The sequence below is a fragment of the Colossoma macropomum genome, unplaced genomic scaffold (genome assembly GCF_904425465.1).
Source record: "Colossoma macropomum unplaced genomic scaffold, Colossoma_macropomum, whole genome shotgun sequence".
NCBI classification, from domain to species: Eukaryota; Metazoa; Chordata; class Actinopteri; order Characiformes; family Serrasalmidae; genus Colossoma; species Colossoma macropomum.
Genome location: NW_023494800.1, coordinates 4,272,117 through 4,298,225, shown reverse-complemented (window position 1 = coordinate 4,298,225; position 26,109 = coordinate 4,272,117). Strand labels below are relative to the sequence as shown.

At 38.9% G+C, this 26,109-nt stretch overlaps 1 protein-coding gene across 3 annotated transcripts in view; it reads left to right on the top strand.

Annotated features, from left to right (window-relative positions):
• The window catches only part of LOC118819955 (ceramide transfer protein), an 83,322-nt gene that overhangs the window by 56,874 nt on the left and 339 nt on the right, over positions 1 to 26,109 (top strand). For 2 of the 3 annotated variants that reach the window (XM_036587991.1, XM_036587993.1), the window contains 14 exons: positions 6,613 to 6,720; positions 7,324 to 7,462; positions 9,658 to 9,741; positions 10,499 to 10,656; positions 13,852 to 13,944; positions 15,750 to 15,836; positions 16,176 to 16,262; positions 18,355 to 18,438; positions 20,050 to 20,145; positions 21,545 to 21,677; positions 23,825 to 23,895; positions 24,466 to 24,594; positions 25,063 to 25,192; positions 25,376 to 25,511. In XM_036587991.1, coding sequence (XP_036443884.1) covers positions 6,613 to 6,720; positions 7,324 to 7,462; positions 9,658 to 9,741; positions 10,499 to 10,656; positions 13,852 to 13,944; positions 15,750 to 15,836; positions 16,176 to 16,262; positions 18,355 to 18,438; positions 20,050 to 20,145; positions 21,545 to 21,677; positions 23,825 to 23,895; positions 24,466 to 24,594; positions 25,063 to 25,192; positions 25,376 to 25,503 — 1,527 coding nt within the window. In that variant the 3' untranslated portion in view covers positions 25,504 to 25,511. The remainder of the gene's footprint in view (positions 1 to 6,612; positions 6,721 to 7,323; positions 7,463 to 9,657; positions 9,742 to 10,498; positions 10,657 to 13,851; positions 13,945 to 15,749; positions 15,837 to 16,175; positions 16,263 to 18,354; positions 18,439 to 20,049; positions 20,146 to 21,544; positions 21,678 to 23,824; positions 23,896 to 24,465; positions 24,595 to 25,062; positions 25,193 to 25,375; positions 25,512 to 26,109) is intronic. The other variant, XM_036587992.1, reaches the window with a different exon arrangement.

Sequence of the window (26,109 nt, the reverse complement as noted above, 5' to 3'; positions counted from 1 at the left end):
TTCTCTCTCTCTCCTTCCCTTCTCTCTCCAACTCTCTCTCTCTCTCTCTCTCTCTCTCTCTTTCTCTCTCTCTCCTTCCCTTCTCTCTCCAACTCTCTCTCTCTCTCTCTCTCTCTCTCTCTCTCTCTCTCTCTCTCTCTCTCTCTCTCTCTCTGTATTGTTCACTCCTCTGTAAACTTGATTCTCTCTGATCTGCTTATTGAGCATTAGTAACCCAGCAGTGCTGCTGAGTGTCGGTCAGATCCAGTATATTTTAATTCTGTCTGCAATACAGTATTTAATGTTAGACTAGTAGAGGTTGATATGGACAAATATAATATAATATTTTAAAACTTCTCACAATGCGCAATACAATTTAAAAATATTTCAACATGTTACCATTTTGGAGATATGAGGTTTTCTTCCAACAACAGCGATAGGCACACACTATTTTCTCATTTATTGTTTCATTCGTTTTTATTTTTCTATGTTTTGCTGTGCTCTACATTGGAAAAAAAATAAAAATGAATAAATAATTATAAATACAATACAAATGATCTAAAATGACTTGGAGTAAAATGTCTTTTCATTAAATGTTACTATTTTATTCTAAAGTTACTATTTTGAACATTTTTTTTTTTTTAGACAGCTGGAATATGACATTACATACACTTATTATGTCCCATATGTATGATGTACAAGTGTCTATGTGTAATAAGTCTTTGGAAAAATCTAAAACTAAACGTAAGTGTAACTCTAAATGTACCGTCTGTGACACAAACAAAAAATAATTATGTAACTTTGAGCTTTTGTAAAGCACCTTGTGAAGTCAGGGCTCTTGTGTTGGCCCTGTAGGCCAGTCCTGTTTTCCTCTGGTGCATTGTGTGCAGCCAAACCTGGGTTGCGTGATAGAGTGAGGGGAGATTTATAGCCCCCACTGCGCTCTTTCTGAAGTAAATGGTAGAGTTCACCTTTTATACTTCTGAAGCTTCGCTCCTATAAAGCGTCTGGCCTTCAGACAGTACACTGCAGTTCCACACTGTCAGCAAAACGGCCCAGTTATAAAGCACTGACTCTCTCTTTATCTCTCTCTCTCCAAGTTGATCGGGCTCATTGATTTTGTGTGTGCATGCGTGTGTGTGTGTTTACATATATATATATATATATATATATATATATATATATATATATATATATATATATATATATATATATATATATATATATATATATATATATATAGAGAGAGAGAGAGAGAGAGAGTAAAAGAGAGCTAATCTACAATATTTTTTTTTTTTTATACCAAAGTTGCAAAGTTGACAAATATTTTTAGCTGAAAGAGGAAGATCATGTCTTTTGGTTGGGCGTGCTTGTTCCAAAATCTAGAATAACTGTCAGTCAATTTATTTTTTGTTATTTTTGCATACAGTTTACATTAAAAGTACAGCATATTTCTTCCTTCTCCTGTGAATTTTTACCATTTTGGAGATACGAGGTTTTGTTCCGACAGCAGCGGAATGAAAATATATATATATATATATATATATATATATATATATATATATATATATATATATATATATATATATATATATATATATATATATATATATAAATATAATATAAAAATATAATATAAATATATATGTCAACTGGGCTTGGACTGTCACCAAACCCCCGTTAATACATGCCAAAATCTTAATATATTTGCTTCAGAACTGTATTTGCATTACCCTGTGTCCTCACTTTGTATGAAAACAGGTGTGCATGTGGTTTGTACTGTGTTTAGTGTGTGTGTGTGTGTGTGTGTGTGTGTGTCCGTGTGTCTGTGTGTGTCCGTGTGTGTGTGTGTGTGTGTGTGTGTGTGTCCGTGTGTCTGTGTGTATTTGATGTAGGTTGTCTGTGTTGTATTGGCTTTTATCAGACTGTAAATTGCTCTCTGTTCTCCAGCCAGAGAGGCGATCGATGTCAGAACACTCACACCGGCTATTCTTGTCCTCTGATTGGATGATGGTGACTTTATTGATGTTTGAGTGTCAGTAAGATCCTTTTCGATTGGATGGAATGATTGTAACAGGGACCTGCGTTTACCAGGAGAGGGTTATTCCTTGCCTTTGAACTGTAGTTACCTTGGATTTAAGCACTCAGTGTAGAGAGGAAGCTTTCCACTGCCACCTAGTGGTTGAATAACACCGTTACACGGTTTTACTGTGCTGCTTTTGTTACTGCTGTTAATACTACTAATAATAATTAGTATTAACAGCAGCTATAACTAATAATAATGCTGTTAATTCAGTAATTAAAAGGGTTATCTGGATAGTTTTGGACATTTATGATGTTTTTCTACCCAAACAGGTACCAACAGTGCAATTCCGTGGCTAGTTCTTCTTCCACCTGTTTGAGAGACAGTCAGAACCATCACAGCTGCACAGTTCACGATTAATGATTTTTGGTTATGTCATGCCACTCTATAATGAACCTGCCTTGCTTGCTATTTAGCTTAACTTACTGGCTGCTGATAAACCTATTTTTATTCTCTTGAGTGAATATTATTTTTACTCCCTTTAGAGATTATTATTCTCGTGAGAGTTTGTTATTCTGTCTTGAGAGAATATTAATTAACGCTCGTAGGTATATTTTGTTTTTTCCATCTGAATTTACTTGGCCAAATCGTTAGGCAAATTATTCAGTAACTACATGAAATAACTATTGGTAAAAGTTCCCCTCAAATTAACAGAACATGTGTTTTATGATCATAAACATAATGATATATGCTTACAATTTACTGCTGAAAGCCAAAAATCTTACACGCTATTTGTATTTGTTTATAAAAGTAATTTTTACAGAGCAGATCACTGAAGAGACGCCATCTGTTTATAGTTTATAGCTCAGATTTGTGGAAAAATGGGTCGACTTTCAGTAGAAAAAAGAAGAAGTTCAGCTTCTTTTATTATAACGTTTTAAAATGACATCACCCATCTATTTGACTGGAAAGAAGACAGTTACAGCTCTCATACGACCCCCACTTTTAGAATGTAGCTTATGAAATATGAAAGTAATGAAGACCGGTGGTCCCAAGGAGTTAAAGAGGTTAAGTGATGCATTAGCTGTCTTGCATACCAGTTAATCTTAGCTTAAATTCAGCTAAGCAAACATGAAATAATACAGTGTGATTTTCGATCTGTGCAGGCTGGCATTACTGCTATTAAAGTTAACTTCAGCTTCCTAACTACCTCATGTTAGCAAACTCTTTATAACCTCGCTGTCCAAAGAAAAGCAGGTATCTCCAAAATAGCAACTTCACAGGAGAGCGCAAAAACCTTCTTTACTTTCAATGTAAGTTAATGGAAAGATATTTTGTTCTAAGCCATTTTGGAGCATTTCCATTGGTCCAATAATCATGAAATGTAAAGGACGTCTGCTGAGCTCAAATGATGCAGAAAAGTAAAAATCGCAAAGGAGATACATGTTTTTCATTGGACAGCAACGATATGTTAGTTCTGTTCTGAATATTCTATCATATTTATTCTAGTTTAAATGTATTCTGTTCTGGTTCAATTAAAAAAATTCTCACACACCAACATACCAAGATAGTTAGCGTTCTGGTGCACTTATTGGTCATGTAATAGTACTTGGTGACTTTATCTTTACCTGGGCTAGTTAAGAATTTGCTAAATTGTTGTTGGCTTCTGCTGCAAGTGTTACTAAAGACAGAGGAGAAGACCCTCGAGTACCGTTAAGTTGTCTTGGTATAAATCAGGACCAACCAATATGGTCTCTATGCTTTTCTGAGCAAATTGTGGATATGCTCATTATTTAGAAACACTTTCCAACTGCAGGTTTGATTTAGTGCAGCATATGTGAACTGTTTGATGTGTGTGTGTGTGTGTGTGTGTGTGTGTGTAATGTAAATGTAAATATATTCGGAAACAGAACAAAACCTTGTATCTTCAAAAAACATAATTTACTTTTAATGTATATAAATGGATCCAGACTTTTTTCCAAGTAATTTTATATCATTTCTGTTGGTCCATTCATCATTACATTTACACACACAATGTAAAGGACAACTGTTGAATTATGACAAAAACAGAAAAACGACAAAAATAGAGATATGAAGTTTTGTTCCGACAGCAGCGATATATATACATACATACATATGTGTGTGCAAAATGTAATAAATCCTTGTATTCGTAATGTTTTATAATCCTTTTTTATATTTCTGACATACTGTACATCAAGAAAACTTCTTAAAGTATCGTGAGATTATATTTTTGCCATATTGTCCACCTCTAGTATAAATCGCATACAGGCACCAAAACCCATTAAGCTGGTACGTTTGGTATTGGGCCGGTGAAGAACAGCTCCAGTTTTCAGGCTTTGGTACTTTGTACAGCAGAAAAATGCCCTTAGTGTACGTCTGCTTTGATTAGAATCACAGACAGAGAGAAATAAAGAGGGGAAGGAAAATAATAGGCATCTGTCAGGCATTCATTGTTGTTTTCTTATCACACTTCAGTGCTTCTCTTTTCTAGGGAAGTGGTTACAATGCCTTGATTCTGCAGAGTGAGGAAATGAAACAGAATTTTCATTCATTCATGTTATGACATCTTTCTTTATAAGGCTGTAAAAGGGAACTTTAAAAAGGGCTCAACCTTTAGAACTCGTTTAAAAAATGCGTCTTCATTAAAAATATGCTGCGTAGTAGCATATATATATATGTGTGTGTGTGTATGTATATATGATAAATATATGAAAAAATATTGTTAAAAGTGTTGAAATCATGCTGTGTTTACATGTCGGTGGTAAATAGACGACAGCAAACTAGATAGTTAAATATTATTTATTTATTTATTTATTTATTTTTAAATGGAGCCGCATAGAAGCGTAGAAGTTCTGCTGACCGCTGTGGTCATGAGTTGCATCAAGTGTTGCATTTTCCCAACTTATCCGTACGGCCGCAGCAGTGGAAAGAAACTGGATGTTGATTATTATTATTATTATTATTATTATTGGAAACACTTTTTTGGACAAACTAGTGGCTATCACAGCACATGGGCAGGCGCACCACTATTACCATAGCAACGTAGACACTGCTGCATGCCCCCAGTGCTGCTGTGAGGCTGTTTTTAAGCACCAGGGTGTAAATGCGACCCTTAGATATGAAAATATAAAATGGTAAATGAAGGAAAATGAAGATTTGACGTCTGCCCAGTCCACACCCGGTGTGTTGTAACAGTGCAGAGATGTTCTGATGTACTCATCGCTCTCTACTGGAATCACGCCTAGTTTTTATGAAGGTCTGCTATGTTGCGCTAGGCTAGGTGTGGTCCTCTAGGTCTGCTGGATTACAGGCTGGTGGTCTGCTGCAGAGTGTAGCTCAGGTGTTGAGAAATGAGTTGCGTCAGCCTGTCGTTTGCGCCGGATCTGTTTGTGTAAGAGCCGTGTGTGTCACAGCGGTCTGGGCTTGTCTCGTCTTGCTGTTGTCTTCTCAGAGGAATAAGCCGGTACTCACTCGAACGTTTGTACACATTTACAGCTGTAAATAGACACAGACTATTTCCAGCTGTTATTCATGAGAAGTTCCGCGGGGATCACAGGAGATGAGATGTTGCTGTGTGTGAATTTTGCTCTCTTGAGCCGCAGATCTGAGGACTGGTACAGATGTTATGTGCCGTTACGCTTTCTACGTGTGCTCTGTGTGACTATTACTGGATTGTACTTTAACTGAATTGAACTATTACTGAATCAGCTGTTATGAAATGGCTCAAACGTGGTTTATAACAAGTGCACTTTTTTATTATTTATTATTATTGTTTTTTAACACATTTATTCAGTTCTGGGAGGGGTCATTCCATGAAGACTACCGTTTGGGTCCACAACTTTTGATGCCTTTTATTAGAGGCAGAAATGCGCTGTTAAAGTGGAATTCCAGTTTTGCAAAATTCTGCGTAATTGCATGGTTGAGATGTGAACAATGACATTCAGAGTGGTTTGATGTGAAATTGTTCATTGTAGAGAAATATAGAGAAATTTACAGTCTCAGATTTTTTTTTTTTTTGCTAGGACCCAGAAATATAGCCATTGAAGATTACTATTCAGAACCACCAGTGAACCTACACGTGTATGTATTGTTGGTGATGGTAAAACAGTGGTCAAAAAAAATGATTAACTTATTTATTTGTACATTTTGGTTTTTCGACACTCGGCCCAGCGTAAAGATTACACTTCCCTCCCGAAACATCTGTCTACTTTTTTTAAGCATTTATCTGCCGATACAGATATGATTCTGATCTCACTGTGTGTCCCTGTATATTTATTGTTTGTGTAATGAATGACTTTGAAGCTTCATTGACTTGAATTCGGCACCAAGCTGAATTATGAGTCTTTGAGTCTATACAGGAATTTTTTCCTCTCAAAGATTTTTACAAAATCTTTTCTCTCTTTCCCTCCCACACACTCTCTCTCTCTCTCTCTCTCTCTCTCTCTCTCTCCCTCTCTCTCCCTCTCTCTCCCTCTCCCTCTCTCTCTCTCTCTCTCTCTCTCCCTCTCTCTCTCTCTCTCCCTCTCTCTCTCTCTCTCTCTCTCTCTCTCCCTCTCCCTCTCTCTCTCTCCCCCTCTCTCTCTCTCCAGGCCGAGTCTGGTTATGGTTCTGAGTCCAGTTTGCGGAGACATGGCTCCATGCTGTCTCTCACCTCCGCTACCAGCGGCTACTCCGCCACCTCCACCTCCTCCTTTAAGGTAAGAACACACCTTTTCTGACTCTGTGTTTGTCTCTCAGGCCTCACTCAAGATGACCTCTCCCACACTGTAAACACAAACACTTGAACATCTTATGTAATAGTCTAAAAGTGCACATCTTCAAATGCAGAGCTTACATTCACCTCAGCAGCTCCACTCAGGAGTTTAGATGACCGTTAGATGACCCAAACTTTATTTAATTTATTGTATATCCAAATGTCACCTGCTCCTCCAGCATTTCTTCTGAAATGAAGGGTATTAATAGCGAGTTTCTCCCTCTTTGCTGCAGTAACAGCCTCTACTCTTCTGGCTTTACACTAGATGTTGAACATAGCTGTGAGGATTTGATTGAGCATTAGTGAGGTCAGGTACTGATGTTGGATGGTCAGTTCTGGATCACTCCAACTCATCCCAAAGGTATTGGGTGGAGCTCCATCACTCCAGAGAACACAGTTCCTCTGCTCCACAGCCCAATGCTGGGGGTCTGAATTCACTCCTTGTAAGGCTGGCTGGGTACTTTCAGATGGTTCTTGAACATTTTTGCCCAGAGCCCTGATAGATTGCCGACCTTGATTTCTACATATTCCTTTTCGTGTCTTCCAGAAGGGCCACAGTCTGCGGGAGAAGCTCGCTGAGATGGAGACGTTCAGAGACATCCTGTGCAGGCAGGTGGACACGCTGCAGAAGTACTTCGATGCCTGTGCAGACGCCGTGTCCAAGGACGAGCTGCAGAGGGACAAAAGTGAGTCTACAGGGTGGCAAAAACAATGCAAACACCTTTCTGATCCTCCACTTTGATACAGTGAGTGCGTTTACATGGACTCAATAATCCGATCATAATCTGATTTCTGCAGTTATTCAATTATTCAAATGGTCATGCAAACATCATACTACGATCTAGAAATCCGATTAAGAAATCTGATAAAGAGAGCTGGATTTTTGCTCAGTAATCAGATTTCTCAGTGCTGTAAACTCTTACTCTGATTTCTTTCGGGATTTCTCAGTCTGTGCATGTACGAAAACAGACAGCGGTACCAGAAATAAGCGAGCTGCAAAACACTTTTGGAGCGACGCTGAAACCGAAAACATTCTCTATGAAACGAAGGATTTAAATATTCTTCATCTTCTAGACGATGTATGCTCATATTTTCAGATAAAGTGGCGCGTTTTTTTCTTTTGAAAAGCCGCGGCACGAAGTCTGAGTTTTACGTTACGTTTACGTCACGTCTTCTTCTGTGAGTTTATTGGCTGGTTGCAAAGCAGAAATCTGATTACTGTCTGACTCATGTAGACCCAGAGTTTCCCCATTATCTGATTACTCAAGTGTATGTGAACGTGTTGATCGGATTACTGACAAAATCTGATTTTCTGCAGTTATCGGATTATTAAGTGCATTTAAACGCACTCAGTGATGAAAGCCGGTCACTGGCATCTGTTTGGTCTCACATACAGACATGGACAGTTAAGGTCAGGAGTCCAACCGCTGCATGTTATCATACTTCGCCCATGTATGCTGAAGAACGTCCGTTATGATACAACCTCTCTCTTCACCGCTCGCTCCCTACCCCTCCTTTCTCTCTCTCTCTCTCTCTCTCTCTCTCTCTCTCTCTCTCTCTCTCTCTCTCCTTTTTCTCTTTTTATCTTGTCTCTCTTCGTACTTTACCGCCTTATCTGTCTCTTGCTCTCTGTTTCTTCACTACTCACTGTCTCTTTACCCTCTCTCTTTCTCTGTCGCTGTTTCTTTTTTGCTCACCCCCCTCTTTTTTTCTCTCTCTCTCTCCCTCTCCCCCTCTCCCTGTCACTGTCTCTCTCCTCTTCATTCTTTCTTTGGCAGGATGCTGCAGCAGCACAACAGCGCCTGTTGATCCACATACTCAGCCACTTCTTTTGTTCACTCGCAGTTTCCTCCACTCATCTCACTCCGTCTCTCTCTCTCTCTCTCTCTCTCTCTCTCTCTCTCTCTCTCCGTCTCTCCCCCTCTCCTTCCCCTTTCAACCACACAAGTTCGATTTTCTCCTCCTCTTTTTCTTGGTGTCTCCCCATCTCTCTTTTTACTCTATCTTTCCCTCCCTTTGATCTCACTGCTTTCTTTCTTGCCCCTCATTTTCATTCTGTCCCTCTTCCCTCTCCCTGTGTCATTCTCTTTATCTCTGTCTCCCCCTTCGATCACGCCTGTGTTTCTCCTCCACCTTATTTTCTTTTCGTCTTTCTCTCTCTTCCTCTCTTCTTTCTCTTTTCCTCTTTCTCGTTTTCTTTCTCTCTCACCATCTTTCTTTTCCTCTGTCGTTCCTTCCCTTTCCTCTCACTACTTTTTTTGTGTCCCTCTCTTTTTCTCTCTATCTCTCTTCTTTTCCCTCTGTCTTTCTTTCTGTCTCTGTCCCCCCCCCTTTGATTGCGCCTCTCTTTTTCTTCCATCTTGTTTTTTTTCTTCTTCTCTCTTCTCCTTCGTTTATCCTCTTTCTCTTTCTTTCTGTCGTTTTTCCTTTATCTTTCCCTTCCTTTGATCTCACTACTTTCTTTTTCGTCCCTCTCTTTTTCATTCTTCATCTCTGTTCCCTCTCCCCCTGTCTTTCTTTCTCTTCCTTCCCCCCCTTCAGTCATGCCTGTCTTTCTCCTCCATCTTATTTCCTTTTCTTCTCTTTTTCCCCTCTTCCTTCCTCTTTTATTCTTTCTTACTTTCTTTTTCTTTCTTTCTTCATCCTACTGCCCCCCTTCCTCCTCTCTCTCTCTCTCTCTCTCTCTCTCTCTCTCTCTCACTCTCTCTCTCTCTCTGTAGAAGAAGCTGGTCTATTGTAATGCTGTGTGGTACAGTGGGCCTCTACAGTGTCTGTCTCACTGTTCAGGCTGCTGTACTGGCAGCTCTAGGCAGTGCCTTCCACAGAGGCCTCTGAGTTCATACTGACTGACTGTGTTTCTCTCCATGCACTCTTGATCCAGTTGTGGAGGACGATGAAGACGACTTCCCGACCACTCGTTCCGATGGAGAGTTCCTGCACAACTACAACGGCAGCAGAGAGAAGCGTGAGTTTAATATCACCACCTGAGGACTTACACTGACCACTCACAGTCTGGCTATAAAAGTAGATCTATTAAAATGTAATTTATGAAGCTTATAAATTGATGCGGATTTGTTTTAGAGAACTTTCCTGTTGAAGCTTTATCTTCCGCAGTGTGTTTAGCTGTTTATGATTACTCACTTTTATCCCGTTCCCACTCTGTATACCTGTTTGCTCTTTGTTGATTGGTTCAGTTTTAATGTAAAATCTTTAGCACTTTGCCTGTGGCCTTTTTTCTAAATGCTAAACTGTCTATTTTGCAGTGGTCTTTGGTAATCAAACTGTACGGTGCTGTCAGTATTTCTCCAAATCGTATCTCTTTGTTAGGTCTTTATGAAGACTAGCACATTGTGAATGTGCCAGTTCTCAGCTTCAAGTTCAAGTGGGAACAGTAGTGATGCTTTTTTGCACATTTAATTACTTATTCTCTCTTTTTCTCTTGTAGGTATGACATTGTGAAATTATATTTGTTATAGCCTTAACATAAAATAAAACTTTATTTGCCTATAGGCTAATTTAAGATAATTAAAAATAAAAAGTAACAAGTTCTTCCGTAGTCAGGATGATGGTGAAATGATAATGATGATAGAGATGCTAATAATAGTGATGATTCTAGTGACGACTGTGATAATTATAGTGATGAAAGTGATAAAGATGGTCCATTTGATGATGATAATAGTGATTATGATTGTGGTGATAATTGTCTCGTTCTGTGTCTGTAGTGTTCCAGTCTCTGAGCACTAAGGGCATCAATGGGATAGATTTTAAAGGGGAGGCCATCACCTTCAAGGCCACTACAGCAGGGATCCTGGCCACGCTCTCTCACTGCATCGACCTGATGGTGAAGAGAGAGGACAGCTGGCAGAGGAGACTGGATAAGGTATCATAACACAGCCACCTGATCCCTTTATCTTGTGGAGTGTAGACAAGTAGTGCTGCCTTATTACAGTCTACTCTAGAGGATCTGTAGGATCAGGAACATGTGGCATTCAAATTCTGAACTGGTGAGAATGGATTAGAAGTGTGAGGAACAGACCAGTATAGTGCTTTTGAAGCCATTTTTATTAAAACAAACCTCAATAAAATCAGAGTGCTGTGATACCTAGTACCGCACTGGAAGAATCAAACTGTGGACGGCGCCAAAGAAGAGAAGAAAACAAAAGCACGCTTGCCTACTCTGAAACAAAAAGTATTCAGCTAATCTAAAAAAGGATAGAAAAGCTAACTACTCTAAACTTTCCTAGCCAGTAACCAAAAGGACATGTGGTAGTGCCCGTCCCCTGACCTAGGGAGCTAGACAGAGTAGACATCTACGTGGTGCGAATGTATAGGCGCGCCCCTCTCACCTGTTTGAAACCCCAGGTGGTACAAACAATCTCTTGTAAAACAAAGTTAAAAGCGTGCAGGTAAAATACCACCACTAAAGCACTTCCCCTAACATAAAAGACAAAGTCTTTTAAACTAAGTTAAAAGAAGCACTGGTAAAATACCTAAAACAAAGCACACTCCCAACACATTTAAGATTAACAGCACAAACTAAAACACAGCACACATGTGATCGGTCATCTCTCTCTTCGGCCACCTTGAAGGCCTCTTTTAAAAAAGGGAGAGACAGAGAGACACACACACACAAAAAAAAAAACAATACGTGCTTACACCTAACACGCCCACCCAAAAGAACACAACTCTAGTTGCGTTTCTGAAATTACAGAATGTGGGAAGACATGTTAGTTTCAAAAGGATTTGCCATTTTACCAGAATGGACCATTTTTTTTATTTATTTAAAATATTGTCAGAACTGCAACAGCAAAACAGGCACTGAATACGTATTCACAAATAATTCTAAATGAAAATAAATTGTTTTAGGTATTTTCTTTTGAAAAACTGCCTGTTTGCTTGAAGTAGACACCAGGCATCTTTTCTTTTTGTGTAACCGCTGGCCCACAGATTGGTGTTGGTGGGGGGTCAGAACGCACACTATGTTGCAGTGCATACTGGGGAATGTAGTGAATCTCAGGGTGAAACGGGCTAATAATAATAAAACGTCAATGTAATTTTGCGAGCTGAATAGGACTGAGTCTCGGCCTGGCTTGTGTTTGACACATGGGTATTACAGTCTAGGGTTGAATAGGGGTGTAAATGTTTAACCTCACAGCAATCTGTTTAATATTTTTTTAAAAAATAATTATTCAAAAAAACTAGAAACAGATTGTGGTGAAATTGTAGATTTCCTGATACAATGTGCGTGCAGCAGATGCCCTTTACATTGTGTGAAAATTTCATGAATGGACCAATAGAAATGCTCCAAAATTGCTTTGAATAAAATCTCTTTAACTTATATTGAAATTGTATAAATAATAAAGAATGTTTTTGTCTTCTAATTGTTAAGTCACAATTTTGGAGAGATGAATGATTAATACACAAATGTGAGTGGAGTAGATTACTCGATTGCTAATATGAAAGATAGTGGCCACCCTGAGCAGGACATCAGGTGCTAAGTAGGTGTTGTGTTGCTGTCAGCGGAGACGGATTCCTGCAGACTCGTGCTGCAGTTGAGCTGGATCACTGCATGCAGCTTCCAGCACCAGCAGAACAGAAGCTTTTGTGTTCTGGAAGAATGTCTATTCTGTCCTGTTCAATGGAAGGATGTGTTCTCTAGTTCTGGACTGAATGCATTCTTTACTGTAGGTTCTAGACCTGGTCTGTGGCCAGAAACCTCCAGATAATCTCCAAAACAGTAACTTTACAGGAGAAACAAAAAACATTCCTAACTTTGAGTGTAAGTTAATGTAACAGAAGTGCGTTTGAAGTCATTTTGGGTCACTTCTTTTGGTCCCATTCATCATATAATTGTGAATCATATATATGTACGTGTGTGGCTGTTGTCAGAAGAACCTCGTATCTCTAAAATGGTAACTTTACAGGAGAAGGAAAGACCTACTTTACTTTTAATGTAAGTTAATGGAACCAGATGTTTTTCCAAGTAATTTTTCCATCATTTCTTTTAGTCCATTCATCATGATTTACATACAATTTACATACAATGTAAAGGGTAACAGGTATTTTCAAATTATGTCAAAAGCTAAAAGAAATGTGTGTATATACACACACACACACACACACACACACACACGTGTGTGCGTATATTAACACATATATGTTGCAAGATATATATTAACAAAAGAGAAATGAAAGAGAAAATTGTTCCAACAGCAACAAAAATCGCTGATGTTAGGGAGATTTGTATATTGAAATGCTAGTGTTGAGACATACAGTGCTTTTATAGTCATTTCGCAGCAGCACAGCGAAATGTATGGTGCACTACCTGATGGTGCTAGAAACGTAAAATTGCAAAAATGTATGATAAATCAAACAAAAAGGCAGACAATAGCTATTAAAAACACAAATGCATCAGTACTATAATATGAATAAATATGAATAGTACTATTATATTATAAGGGTGGGCAGTATGGCAAGAATATAACAATACTTGATGACATTTTTATGATACGCTATGCTATGAAAAGCTATGATCACTGTTATTTTTATTAAACTAAATCCAGTTAAACAGGCCTAATTATGCACTCATTCTAATAAAACGTGCCAGTCGGTGTTCTTTAAGTACTGACCGTATTTTTGAACATTTTACCATGTGTCATGACGGTGTAGATCATGATGATGATAAAATGTCATTATATTGTCCACCTCTGTTGCAGTGCTTTGAAAACCCAACAAAAGCAACAGTGACTGTAAAGGTGGTCTGTAGGACTGTCTACTCAAATCAGAGGGAGAAGGTAGACGTAGCTCACAGCGCGAGGTTTACGAGATAAGAAAATGTAGCATCACCAAATGGCAGAATGCAATCACTGACTCTTGCTATCTCTCTCTCTCTCTCTCGCTTGCTCATTCTTGCTCTTTTTTTGCTCTCTCTCTCTCTCACCCTCCCGCCTACTCTTTCCATTTCTTTCTGCCTCTGTCTTTCTCTCTCATTCATTCTGTCCTCCTCTCACTCCTCTCCCCTCTCTCTCTCTCTCTCTCTCTCTCTTGCTCTTTCTCTCCTCCTCTCTCTCTGTAGGAGACGGAGAAAAGGAGGAGAGTGGAGGAGGCCTATAAAACAGCATTGTCCGAGCTGAAGAAGAAATCTCATTTCGGAGGCCCGGACTATGAGGTGGGGTTTGTAACGCTACTGACATTTTTTTATTCGCTGCACAGTTCACAGCAGTGGTGTTGTGTGATAAATGAGGCTTAGAGAGCACTTTTATTATTCCTATACCGTAAAATGCTGCGACTCTGCTTTCCTGCAAGATTAAAATATGTTTTGTCAGCTGTTTGCTTAACCAGTTCTTAAAAATGAGATGAATATTACAGAATTACGGATTCCCACCTTTGGTTATACAGGGAGATTGACTCGAACGAGGCCCCGAATGTTCTGTTGTAACTCCTGTTAGGATGAAGCAATCTGTTCGAAGCTCCATATACTGAGGAGCACGTTGCACATGGTTTCGTTCAGATTGCTTCGTCCTAGCAAGAGTTATTACAGACTATTCAGGGCCTCTTTCAAGTGAATCTCCCTGTATTACTTGAAGTAAATTTCACCGTGGTTTGGTGCAAAATGGTTCGTTGTAGAGAAACTTCCAGACTTAGAATTTCTTTACAGTGGTGGTGATGGGAACCAGGGGTCACCATGTCTACAACACAGATATAACCATTTTATTTACCATCCAAAACTACCAGTGAAGCTGCATGTGTTTCTATATATAATGTTGATGATGGTAAAATATATGATGGAAAAAATATGGTGTTTGGAAACTATTTGGCCCTGCCTGCATCTCTCAGAATGTGTTTAAGGCCAAAACCTTTTCAAAATTTGTAAAACAGTGTTTAGGCATCAGGCAGTGAATTCATAACAGTTTCATGTAATTCCTTTCTGTGAGGGAGCTTTAAGAGCCATCTGGTTCCTATTACCACCACTGTGAACAATTCCGACTTGAGTTTCTCCAGAATGGAGCGTTTTACACCAAACCACTCTAAATGACTTAATAAGAAACATAAAAAAAAAAAATCTGTGTTCCCTTTTAAAGTAAATGTAAATGACTACAGAGTTTGTTACCAGTGGACACCATTTTCCTGCATGATTTTTAGACAATATTATCCTTCATATTTGAAGATGATGCCTAAAAAATGTCTTTAGATCTACTTTTACGCTATTGGAAGTTGTTTGTTTTTTATTATTTATGAATCAGCAAGCAAATTTCTCCAATATATATCTATGAAACCATACATAATTTAACCGTCTACTTATAGATTGTGATTAAGGAATTAATCTTTAGACTACACTGAAGGAAATTATACGAAACGTGATGCTGAACAGTTTAGTTTTTTGAGGTAAGACATAAATAATAAGCTAGTGGGCTGTAAATAATAAAAAAATAATACTAATTAGAGTTGTGTTTCAAAATGGGTAAGGATGATGATGTATGTTTCTGGCAAAATATCATTTGGTTTTCATTTTCAGAGCCCTGGTTCTACTTGAACCATTTATATAAGTCTCATTGTAGGACAGATTCTTTCTTACTGGCTTAACATTAAAGTTGCCTATTCCAAAGTAACAGATCAAGAAAGGCCCTCCAAAAAAGATGGTGCTTTTCAATCATATTTGGCATTTCATCTGTAATCAAAAATGTTAGCAGATACAGCAAAAAAGTGTCTTTGCTGTCTCAGTACTGGGGGATGCAATTCCAGATCTGATTCATTTTGGTCTCATGCTATTGTCTCCTATCTGGTGTCAACCAGAGGAGGATGGGTTCCCCTTTTGAGTCTTTTTTCTGTAAAGCTGCTTTGTGACCATACCTGTTGTAAAAAGCGCTCTATAAATAAACTTTGACTTGACTTCGTTGCTTTTATCATTATTCAGACCTTTCTTAGAACTTTCATTCTCGTTGTCTTCTTCCTCTTTGCCTCTCTGATCTTCAGGAGGGTCCAAACAGTCTTATAAACGAGGATGAGTTCTTTGATGCTGTGGAGGCCGCTCTGGACCGACAGGATAAAATAGAGGAACAGGTACGTTTACTCGAACATTGTCCGTCTCACATGTCGCACCCCAGCATATATATCACTGTGGTTGGCGCAAAACCTTGTATCTCCATTTTTCAGTTTTTGACATAATTTAAAAGTCCCTGTTGCTCTTTACGTTGTTTTTAAATTTTAAAAAATGGCCCAAATTTACATGGGAAAAGGTCTGGTTACATTGACTTGCATTAAGAGCAGAGTACATTTTTTACTTCTCCTGTAAAGTTTTGGAGATATGAGGTTTTGCAGCGATATACCTCAAACACACTTCCAAACCGCAATACAATTATATGTACGCACCTGTTTTAAATGGTATTTGTGTGTGTGTAGACGGAGAAGTCTCGGATACAGAGGCCCAGCCCCATGCCTTCAGGAGACGCCTACTCCACTATGGGCACCCACCGGTTCGCTGAGAAGGTGACTGACACTTTTCCTCTTTAATCTGGCTGAATGTGTCTTCTGATAAATCACCGTACTTTAACACACTGTATACACTGCCTTGCCACAAGTTTGGGAACACCTAGATTTTTTTATGCATTCTTTGTTGATTTACAATAATTTGACTTATTGGGAACAATGCATGCCCATACACTAAGTGTTGCAAAATGTTGGAACATTGCTGTGAGGATTTGATTGCGTTCGGCCACAAGAGCGTTAGTGCGGTCTGGTACGATGTTGGAAGATCAGTTCTGGATCACTGAATCACTCCACTGAACGCAGTTCCTCTGCTCCACAGCCCAGTACTGGGGGCTTTATTATCCTTCTAGACAACACTTGTCACTGGGCATGGTGACTTTAGGCTCCAGAGTATCCCATCATATTGGTCAGTACTTTCCTGTGGAGATTCTGTAAGCTGTTTGTGTGCAACTGAAGACCTGTGTCAGCAATAAGCAACATTAAAATACCTGAATTCACTTATCAGAAGCCCTGTCTGGGTGCTGATTTATGATGACAAAACCTCAGCAAGGTTTTTCTTACTTAAAAAATAATAGTGTAAACCAAATGATACTCTGAAAGTGGGAAAAAGAAGGCAAAGTGTCCCCAAACTTATGGCATGCATAGTATGTTGTTAAACATTTTCACAAATTGTCTTCTGTGTTCCTTTCTCTGATTTGAATGTTATTCTCCATATTCTTGTCTTGTACTTCTGTCTCTCCTTCTCTTGTGGTAGTATTATCAAGATGTCAAGGTGCCTGAACTTAACGCAAGTCCAGTCATCTTGACTTTCTGTTACTAGATAATGCAACTACGGGGTGATTCAAAAAGATTCATCCGGTTTCAAAATGATTTATTTCACTTGTAAATCATTACAGAACAGTGCGGTAAACTGTAAGTGCTCAATATGCCTCCTTCAGCTGTGCGGACAACATCAACGCCATAGTCAAATTCATCCCATACTCGATTGAGCATGTCAGGTGTCGCTGCACTCACGGCTCTTTCAGTGTGATTTTGGAGATCATCCAGTGTTGTTGGGAGTGGCACATAAACAGAATCCTCAACGTACCCCCACAAAAAAAGTTACACGGCATGAGATCTGGTGATATTGGAAGAGAGTGGCAGAGCCAAGTCGTGCGGCCAATCCAGCGATGAGGGAGCTCGTTGTTGCGCTCCATCCTGCTGAAAAAGGAAGTTATCAGATTCAGCATGCAATTGTGGGAAAAGCCAGTCTCGTAACATTTGCAGATATGAGTTTCCTGTAACAGTGTTTTCCAAGAAGAAGAAAGGATCGTAAATCTTTTCTCGATCTTTTCTTCTCAAACATTACGTTATGTGGAGTCTTGCTCATGCTCGACTGTTGCATGGGGGTTCTCTTCACCCCATATTTTTACCTTGTGATGGTTTACCCCTTAGATGAAAAGTGACTTCGTCACTGAACTCCAAGTGCTGATGAAAATTGTTGTCTTCTGCGTTCTCGAGCATAAAGTCACAAAATTCCACACGTTTTGCTTTATTCTAAGGTTTTAGCGCTTGCATAAGTACGGTTTCATCACCAACCGTCACCTCAAAACAGGCCAGACAGTCGTCTGGGGGAGTGATAGTCTCTGATTCGTTGAACGTCTTCATCAGAAACACGAGGTCGCCCTGTGCTCTTCCCTTTACCTTTCTCTTGGAACTGTTGGTACCAGCAACGAACGCTCTGAGCTGTTGGAGGTTCACTGCCGATGAAAATCACATTGCACAGTTATGACTGATTCACTCTTATTGAAGTGCAGAATGCAAAACGCTTTCTGCTCAGGGGTCGCATCTCCTCGCAGACCGAAGGGAGCCATCTTCCAGTGACAGTCAGGAACTCTATGACCCCCTCTTTCAATTGGATTGTGATTGGTTCCTAGGCGCCTCACGGTTGTAAAAGAATGGCGCTTTGAAGTCGCATGAATCTTTTTGAATCACCCTGTACCTGGAAGACTGAAAACATTCATAGACATATTTCTCTGTCTCCGGCTTTCATTTTATGACTGCTTACCATGAATTGTTTCCACTTTTTCTCCATCCTCTGCCTCTGCTCCAGTCTCCCTCTCCACCCTCCTCCCCTCTGTCCTGTGCTGTAGCCCTCAGCCCCCCTCTTCACCATGAGCACAGGTTCAGTGCTGAGGTAACAGCGCCCCCTGTGTAACGCTGTGCTCTGTTGCACTGCAGATGATGAGCAGGTTGTAGTACAGCAGTGTAACGGCGTGTCACTGAAGCAAAAACCTAGATTAACCTAAAACATACTTGGATAGGACATGATTGCTTATAGAAATATTTCATCCAAGGAATGTTAAACTAGAAAAGAAAGAAAATCTAAAGAAAGTAAATCTAATATTGATGCATTATTTAGTTGAACTGTCTCTTCTTGCTTTTTTTGTGGGTTAGTTTTATTTGTAATAGGTCTGTCACAGTTATTGCACTTATTTGAGATGATTGCAGTAATTTTCCACAACACTGTCATGTTTTGAAACAAACAAAAACAAGAGAAGATAATCCTTTATTAGTCCCACAGCAGGGAAATTCACATTGTTCTGCTTTCTGACTGTGGTATAACACCTTTAGGCTGGCTTTACATAGTGAAACTTTAAAGTAAATTGAAATTGAAAATAAATTGCACTTGAGTTGCGTAATATTAACGGTCCAGCAACTCACTTGAAACTCAGCTGTAACCATCTCAGCTGTGTGAAATTAAATTGTTAATCTCAATTAAACAACATGGCTGTTAATTTTCAGCTAAAATCTCAAGGTTGTGACAGGCCTGATTCCTAATCTGTTTCAAGAGCTTAAGTGAGTTGCTACTAAGGCTGTACAGTGTGTTGTTTATTACTCATAACTGCAGTATTGGCTCTTGCCACACTGCTATTGCAAAAGGCTCCAATATCCAATCAGCCTTTTAATAAATTATAAAACTTATCACTGTGTGCCGTGAGCTACTTTAACGATGCCCTAGTTGCTGCTCATATGGCTGAAATGAAAAATGTTTAGTTTGCATGAAGCTTGTGTTTTGATGGTGTTTTGGTTTTGACATTGTCTTGGTGGATAATCATTTTAATAAATGCCCTCAGAAAAAAAATTGCGGAAGTCAGAAGAAGCCATGAGGTAGTTATCATTTTCTGGATTGTTAATTATCTTGTAATAACAAGTTACTTATCTCAAGATAACAAAAGTTTTCTTGAGATAACGAGTTCTTGCTATCTCAAAACAAAATTACCTTGAAATAAGTTACTTATCTCAAGATAACACAATTATTATCTTGAAATAACGAGTTACTTATCTCAAGATAACAATTATCTTGAAATAGTTATCGTTATTTCAAGATAACAAAATTATCTTGAGATAATGAGTTTTTATCTTGCTATCTCAAGATGAAATTATAAAATAAGTTATGAATCTCTAAAAAAAACGAAATTGTTATCTTGAAATAAGTTACTTATCTCTAGATAACAAAAGTTATCTTGTGATAATGAGTTCTTTATCTTGCTATCTCAAGATAACAATTATCATGAAATAATGAGTTACTTATCTTGTTATCTCAGGATAACAATCCAGAAAAATCTCATGGCCTTGCCGGATTTCTGTAAAATATGACCAACTTTGTGATATTTTTACACTCGCCGCTTTTTCGTTAGTGTAAGTTGTCTGTTGTGGATGTAGCAGAGAGAAGAGTCTGAGTGGAAGTAACATCTGATCCTCACTCTTCCTCTTTCTTTCTCTGTTCCTCTCTTATCCGTTACAGGTGGAGGAGATGGTGCAGAGTCACATGACGTACTCCCTTCAGGATGTAGGCGGAGATGCAAACTGGCAGCTGGTGGTGGAGGAGGGAGAGATGAAGGTGAGACTATAGGAGGTATCTGGAGTTTCCAGAAAGAGTACTGGTATTCACTCTCAGAAAACAGGTACTAAACTGTCACTGGGGCAGTGCTCCTCTCGTCACTGGGGTGGGACCCTCAAGGGTCCATCTCAGTGCCTTTAGTCAGGGAACATAACTGAACCATAATCCACTGAAATGATATGTTCTAAGCTGTACTGACTCCACACACCCCGTCTCGTCTCCAGGCTTTTATTTTACTGTTCTGTTTAAAACATTCGGTTATGAAAAGGTACAAATACGAACTTTTCACCTGGAAAAACTTATTTAAGGTCCACAATCAGACCTTAAAACCACTGTTGTACCTTTGAGGGAACGTTTACACTGTTTGTACCTTGATGAAAGAAAAATATACCTTCACAGTACCTTTCTAACAGTGTTGTAGGGTTGCATAATACAGTGATCACTGATGTTCCAACCACTGATATCAAAGTTTATAAGTGGAGTGGAAGAATTTTTGCAGCCTGCTCAAAGTGTAATTACTCCGTTCCAGGTTTGGTATTTCCCGCACCTCTCTCAAAACATTCTGCAATCACTCCACTCCAGGTTTCAGATTTTATTTAGGGATTATTTCGGATCCCTGGTCTAAGCGTTCTGTGATCGCTCTGAACCAGCTCCACTCCAGTATTTTTCTTTCCCCTCCGCTCTCAGAGCGTTCTCTAATCACTTTGCTCCCACTCCACTCCGGGTTTTCTGTTTTCCTGTATTCTGCTCTGTATTCTTCATTCCTAGAAAATATCTATTTTATGTGTCTTTCATCTAAATTAATCAGTTTGAAAGTATTTTAACAAGGAACAATAAACATAAAATGGACCTGATTATTAAATTCAAAAACATTAAAAAAAATAATGTGTGCAGTGGTCCTTTTGCAGTATGTTGCCTTGAGGCAACATTGCGCGACAATGGGAGGAAATGATATAGAGCCGTATTCCCTGAAGTGCTGAGACCTGGCTTGTGACTGGCTAAAACCATTCCACTGTCGCACAGTGTTGCTTCTAGGCAACAAACATGTTTGTGCAAATTCTCATAACAATAAAAATTATACTGAATTTTTAAAAAAGAGGTTTAAAAGTGCCCACTAAGAGATAGTATGACTAAGTACATGCTTTTTATTGACTTACTCAGACTCTTCCTTTTATTGTTAACCCTATCATTGCCTTTAAATATATAATGTTATTGTAAATTATGGAAAATGAGTTTGTTGCCCTGAGGCAACATTGTGCAATTAAGGGCTTAACAGACATACCATACAATTCTCTTATTTTTGCTATTTATTCAAAATATATGCCTGCCAGGTTGTACATTGTTAGCCACTTTGCGAGGTGTGTTACAGCTTTTAAATTATGTGCATGTATATATGCAGGTGTACAGGAGAGAGGTTGAGGAAAACGGTATCGTGTTGGACCCTCTGAAAGCCACACACGCAGTGAAGGGAGTCACAGGTCACGAGGTCTGCCACTACTTCTGGGATACAGACGTCCGCAATGACTGGGAGAGTGAGTATATATAGAAATACCGGAAGTCACTGGTAGCAGTGTACTTAAAGGGAAAACTCCAGCATTTTTCAACTTAATCTCTATCTGCTGCATCGGTAGTGTACGATCATTTACAACAGGGCAGCAGCGTATATATACAGTGTATATATTCAGTGTATTTTCTTATCCTTCGTAAAGGACAGAAATCTTCTTCACCCTAAACACACTTATAATAGAAGGCTTTGGGCAGTTTATGCAAATAATTCAGCGATTCTGGAACTCTTCAGTTAAAATTCAATTTGTTAATTAGGCTGTAAATCTTTCAGAGATAAATCTTCATAAAAACTTTTTTAGGACATTCTCTCCTGTCTCTTCTAACACCTGTACTGTTACTGAGTGAAATGCTTGTAGTTTCAGATTTGCTGCTGCCTTCTATTGTTTTGAGTCAAATGTAAGGGACAAATGAGTCAAATGTAAGGGAAATCATCGCTGGTGATTAGGACTGTAAAAATAAATCTAAATTTGAAAATCCATCAAATTCACTGGATGAAAAATACACATACAAATGTAGAAAATGTCCATTACAATGTTAAAAGCTATCTACTGTGACTCCCAGTATGTTCCAGACCAGGAAATGTAACGGCTACCAAACACATGGTAGAACACGTCGTTACTGACCCTGCCAGTCTGAGTGCATTTATACTTACACTACCATTCTGCATGAGCTTATATTGACAATAGGACGTCATTGGTTTGGAAGTCCTATTTGGTCCTATGTACCTATTCTTTCCAACAACCATCTCATGACTTTTGTATGCTACTTGTTTTCTTTGCATTTAGAATAATAATGTGTTTAAAATGAGAATATTTTGGAATATTTGACAAGCAAACAAGGGGACAATGTAATTTCTTAAACCCAGTTACAGCCCTGCGAGTAATCGGCAGTACAGTACAGATGCAGCAGGTTAAAAATGCCATTCTTTGAATCGAATCAGTGAGTTTTAATAGCCACATTCCAGCCACACTAACACAGCATGGTCTCCAGAGTCTGTGCTCTCATGGATGATAAAGCTGATTACATGCTTTTAGGTCGCTGTAATACACTCAACCCCTGCGTCCAGCAGTCCGCTTCAGTCCGCTGCTCAGTATGGAAGAGGGCTCAGATCTCAGGCTGCTCACGCCTGTGACGTTTTCTCCTGTCTGTTTAATGCCTTTCCTTTCTGCTATCTGTGTCCCTGTAATGCACTGTGTTTTTCATTTAATTTAGTCAGTGCATTAGGCCTCATTTTAGTGCATTACCAGTATGGTGGAGGGCTACAGGTACATTGTATGAAATGAACAAATGTCCAGTTCATATTTTTAAAAAATAACAAAAGTTATATTCCATGATTGACAAACGTCAATGTAGAATGACCCATATATATACACATCATTTTTCTGCACCCTAATACCTAAAATACACTATCTGTCCAAAAGTATCCAGACAGCCCTTCTAATTAATGGATTCAGCTACTTTGCCACCCATTACTGACACAGGTGTTCAGATGCACACACACAGCTTGTATAATCTCCATTAAAAAAAAGCACTGACTAGCTGAATGGGATGCTCTGAAGCTGCTACATGTAATCCTAAGGTCACCATGCCCAATACCAAGCATGGGCTAGAGGGGTATAAAGCCCCCCAGCACTGGGCTGTGGAGCAGTGGAACTGGAGTGATGGAGCTCCATTCATCCTTTGGGATGAGTTGGAATGATCCAGAACTGACCATCCAACATCAGTACCTGACCTCACTAATACTCAATCAAATCCTCACAGCTATGTTCAACATCTAGTGTAAAGCCTTCCCAGAAGAGTAGAGGCTGTTACTGCAGCACAAACTCACATTTCAGAAGAAGTGCTGGAGGAACAGGTGTCCACAAACTTTTGGACATATAGTTTATCGAATTTCAGATGCCTGAAATATCTGAGCTTTCTAGTCCACAGGATTTAAAATGTGGAGCTGGCATGCCGTTGATCACACGTCTCCTAAAGGCTTTAGACTCCATAGCCTCTTATAAGGAAACACCAGAGAACTCTAAATTCTGCAGTATTAGTGCTGATTCAGTATTCGTTGCTTTTGCAATAATCTTTTTCTTTCTCTTTGTTTTTTTTTTTATTTAAATTTCAGCCACTGTTGAAAACTTCAACATAGTGGAGACATTATCAGACAACGCCATAATCGTCTACCAGACCCACAAGGTAAGACAGCTGACACCAGCAGAATGCATTCATTCTTTTTGTTTGTCACTGATTATGGCTGCTGGGATTCTTTTAGCAGGTGCTGAGGTTTAGTGCTTCCTCAGACCTGATTGTATTATGGCACGATTCCTAATAAATATTTAAATCTGGTGCATTTCAGTTTATTTTAATGTGGTATCTTGCATATCGCTGCTGTCGGAACAAAACCTCGTATCTCCATTTTGGTTGTTTTTCAGTTTTTGACATAGTTTGAAAGTGTGTGTTGCCCTTTACATTATGTTCATTATGTTGATGATGAATGGACCAAACAAAACGGCCCAAAATTACTTGGAAAGAATTCTGGTTCCATTCACTTACATTAAAAGTAAAGTATGTTTTTTGCTTCTCCTCTAAAGTTACCATTTTAGAGATACAAGATTCCGGCAGCAGTAATATGGAAATTTCATAAGTCACTTTTACCTCTAACTTGGGTTTAGCGGTTTTTTTTTGCTTAGCGATTTCTCCGAGAGGTTTCTTCTGACCGTGTCTGAATGTGTTGATTTGGTTTAACTCTGAGCTTTTGTCTGGCAGAGGGTGTGGCCTGCGTCACAGAGAGACGTGCTGTATTTGTCGGCAATCCGTAAGATCATAGCCAACAATGAGAATGACCCTGACACATGGATTGTCTGCAACTTCTCTGTCGACCATGACAACGCCCAGGTATTAAAAAAAAAAAAGGAGACATTGGTTGAAATTATATTGCTTGGCTGATAAATTGGCCAGTATTAAAGTTCCAGAGATTTATTGGCATTGGTGGAAATTAAAGCTCCATGATAAAGCCTCTTTAAACATTCTGTAAGGAAACAACTTTCCAGAATGTGGTGCACCAACCAAACATACTGTTGAGAACTAAAGGAACTTTGAAGAAGTTTGACGATTCAGAATTGACAATCATGTTGGACAATTGAGTCATATGAACAAGTAAATCATTGGTTTTTTGAGGCTAAGAATTTTTGACCATATAAAACTCTGATGGCTGACATTATACGTTATTCAAGATTTTAACTCTTTAAAAATGTAATTGATGACCAAATTTTCCAAATCTCTTGGACCAAATTCTGATAAATGACTGTTTACATTGTGATATACTTTCTCCTCATTTCAGTATTTCACTTTGTGTACTTTCAGCCAAGCAGCAGGTGTGTCCGTGCCAAAATCAACATTGCCATGATCTGCCAGACGCTGGTCAGCCCACCAGAGGGCGACAAAGAGATCAGCAGAGATAACATACTGTGCAGAATCACATACGTCGCCAATGGTGAGAGCACACTTTTAACTGAACGACACAACAATGAGCTCTATATCTCTTTTATGAATGAAGGATTGTATATGAAGTAATTATTTTAACTACGAGATGGATACTGAACTATGTAGTGTGTAATCATTACTGCAGTGTGATGTAAATGTTGTATGGTTGTTAATTCTCTGTCCTGTGGTTCAGTGAACCCCGGTGGTTGGGCCCCTGCGTCTGTTCTCAGAGCCGTGGCCAAGAGAGAATATCCCAAATTCTTGAAGCGTTTCACCTCCTACGTGCAGGAGAAAACTGCCGGCAAGCCCATCCTCTTCTGAGCGCTCAGGTGACTCTTCCAGAACTTTCTCTGACTCTCACTGAAAATTTTGAAAACTAAATATGACACGTTTTTTTTTTGTTTTTTACCTTTTGGTATCCGTTGTTTTTTGTCTCCTCTTATCTTGTTTTCTGTCTTGCTTTAGTGCATTAATTACTGTTTATTTACATTTTAATTTTCTGTTGTTTTGATACTTTGTACACTGACAGATGTCTTAAAAGGCACTCTTTCTTCTTCTTCTTCTTTTAGGCTTATACACAGGTGTTCAAAAGTTTGGGATCACTGTTTTCAATAAAATGGTACAACAGTGTTGCAGATTAGTGTCAAGCTAGTTTATTATTATTTTACTACTCTAAAAGGTTAGACTTTAAATAATTAGTACAAATCTGTTTAAAAAAAAACAAAAATGTGTCCAGAATGATGAAAAGAGCTGTAAAAGACTCTTAAAATGACCAAGCTGATAACGTATCCCAAAAAACGTTTGGGATAATAATTTTTTAGATATATTGAATGAAGTTCATCTTGTGGTATTACTGTTACTGAATCCAGTTATTTATACCTACACTGATTCCAAACTTTGAAAATTAAGTGTTTTCTTAAGTTACTA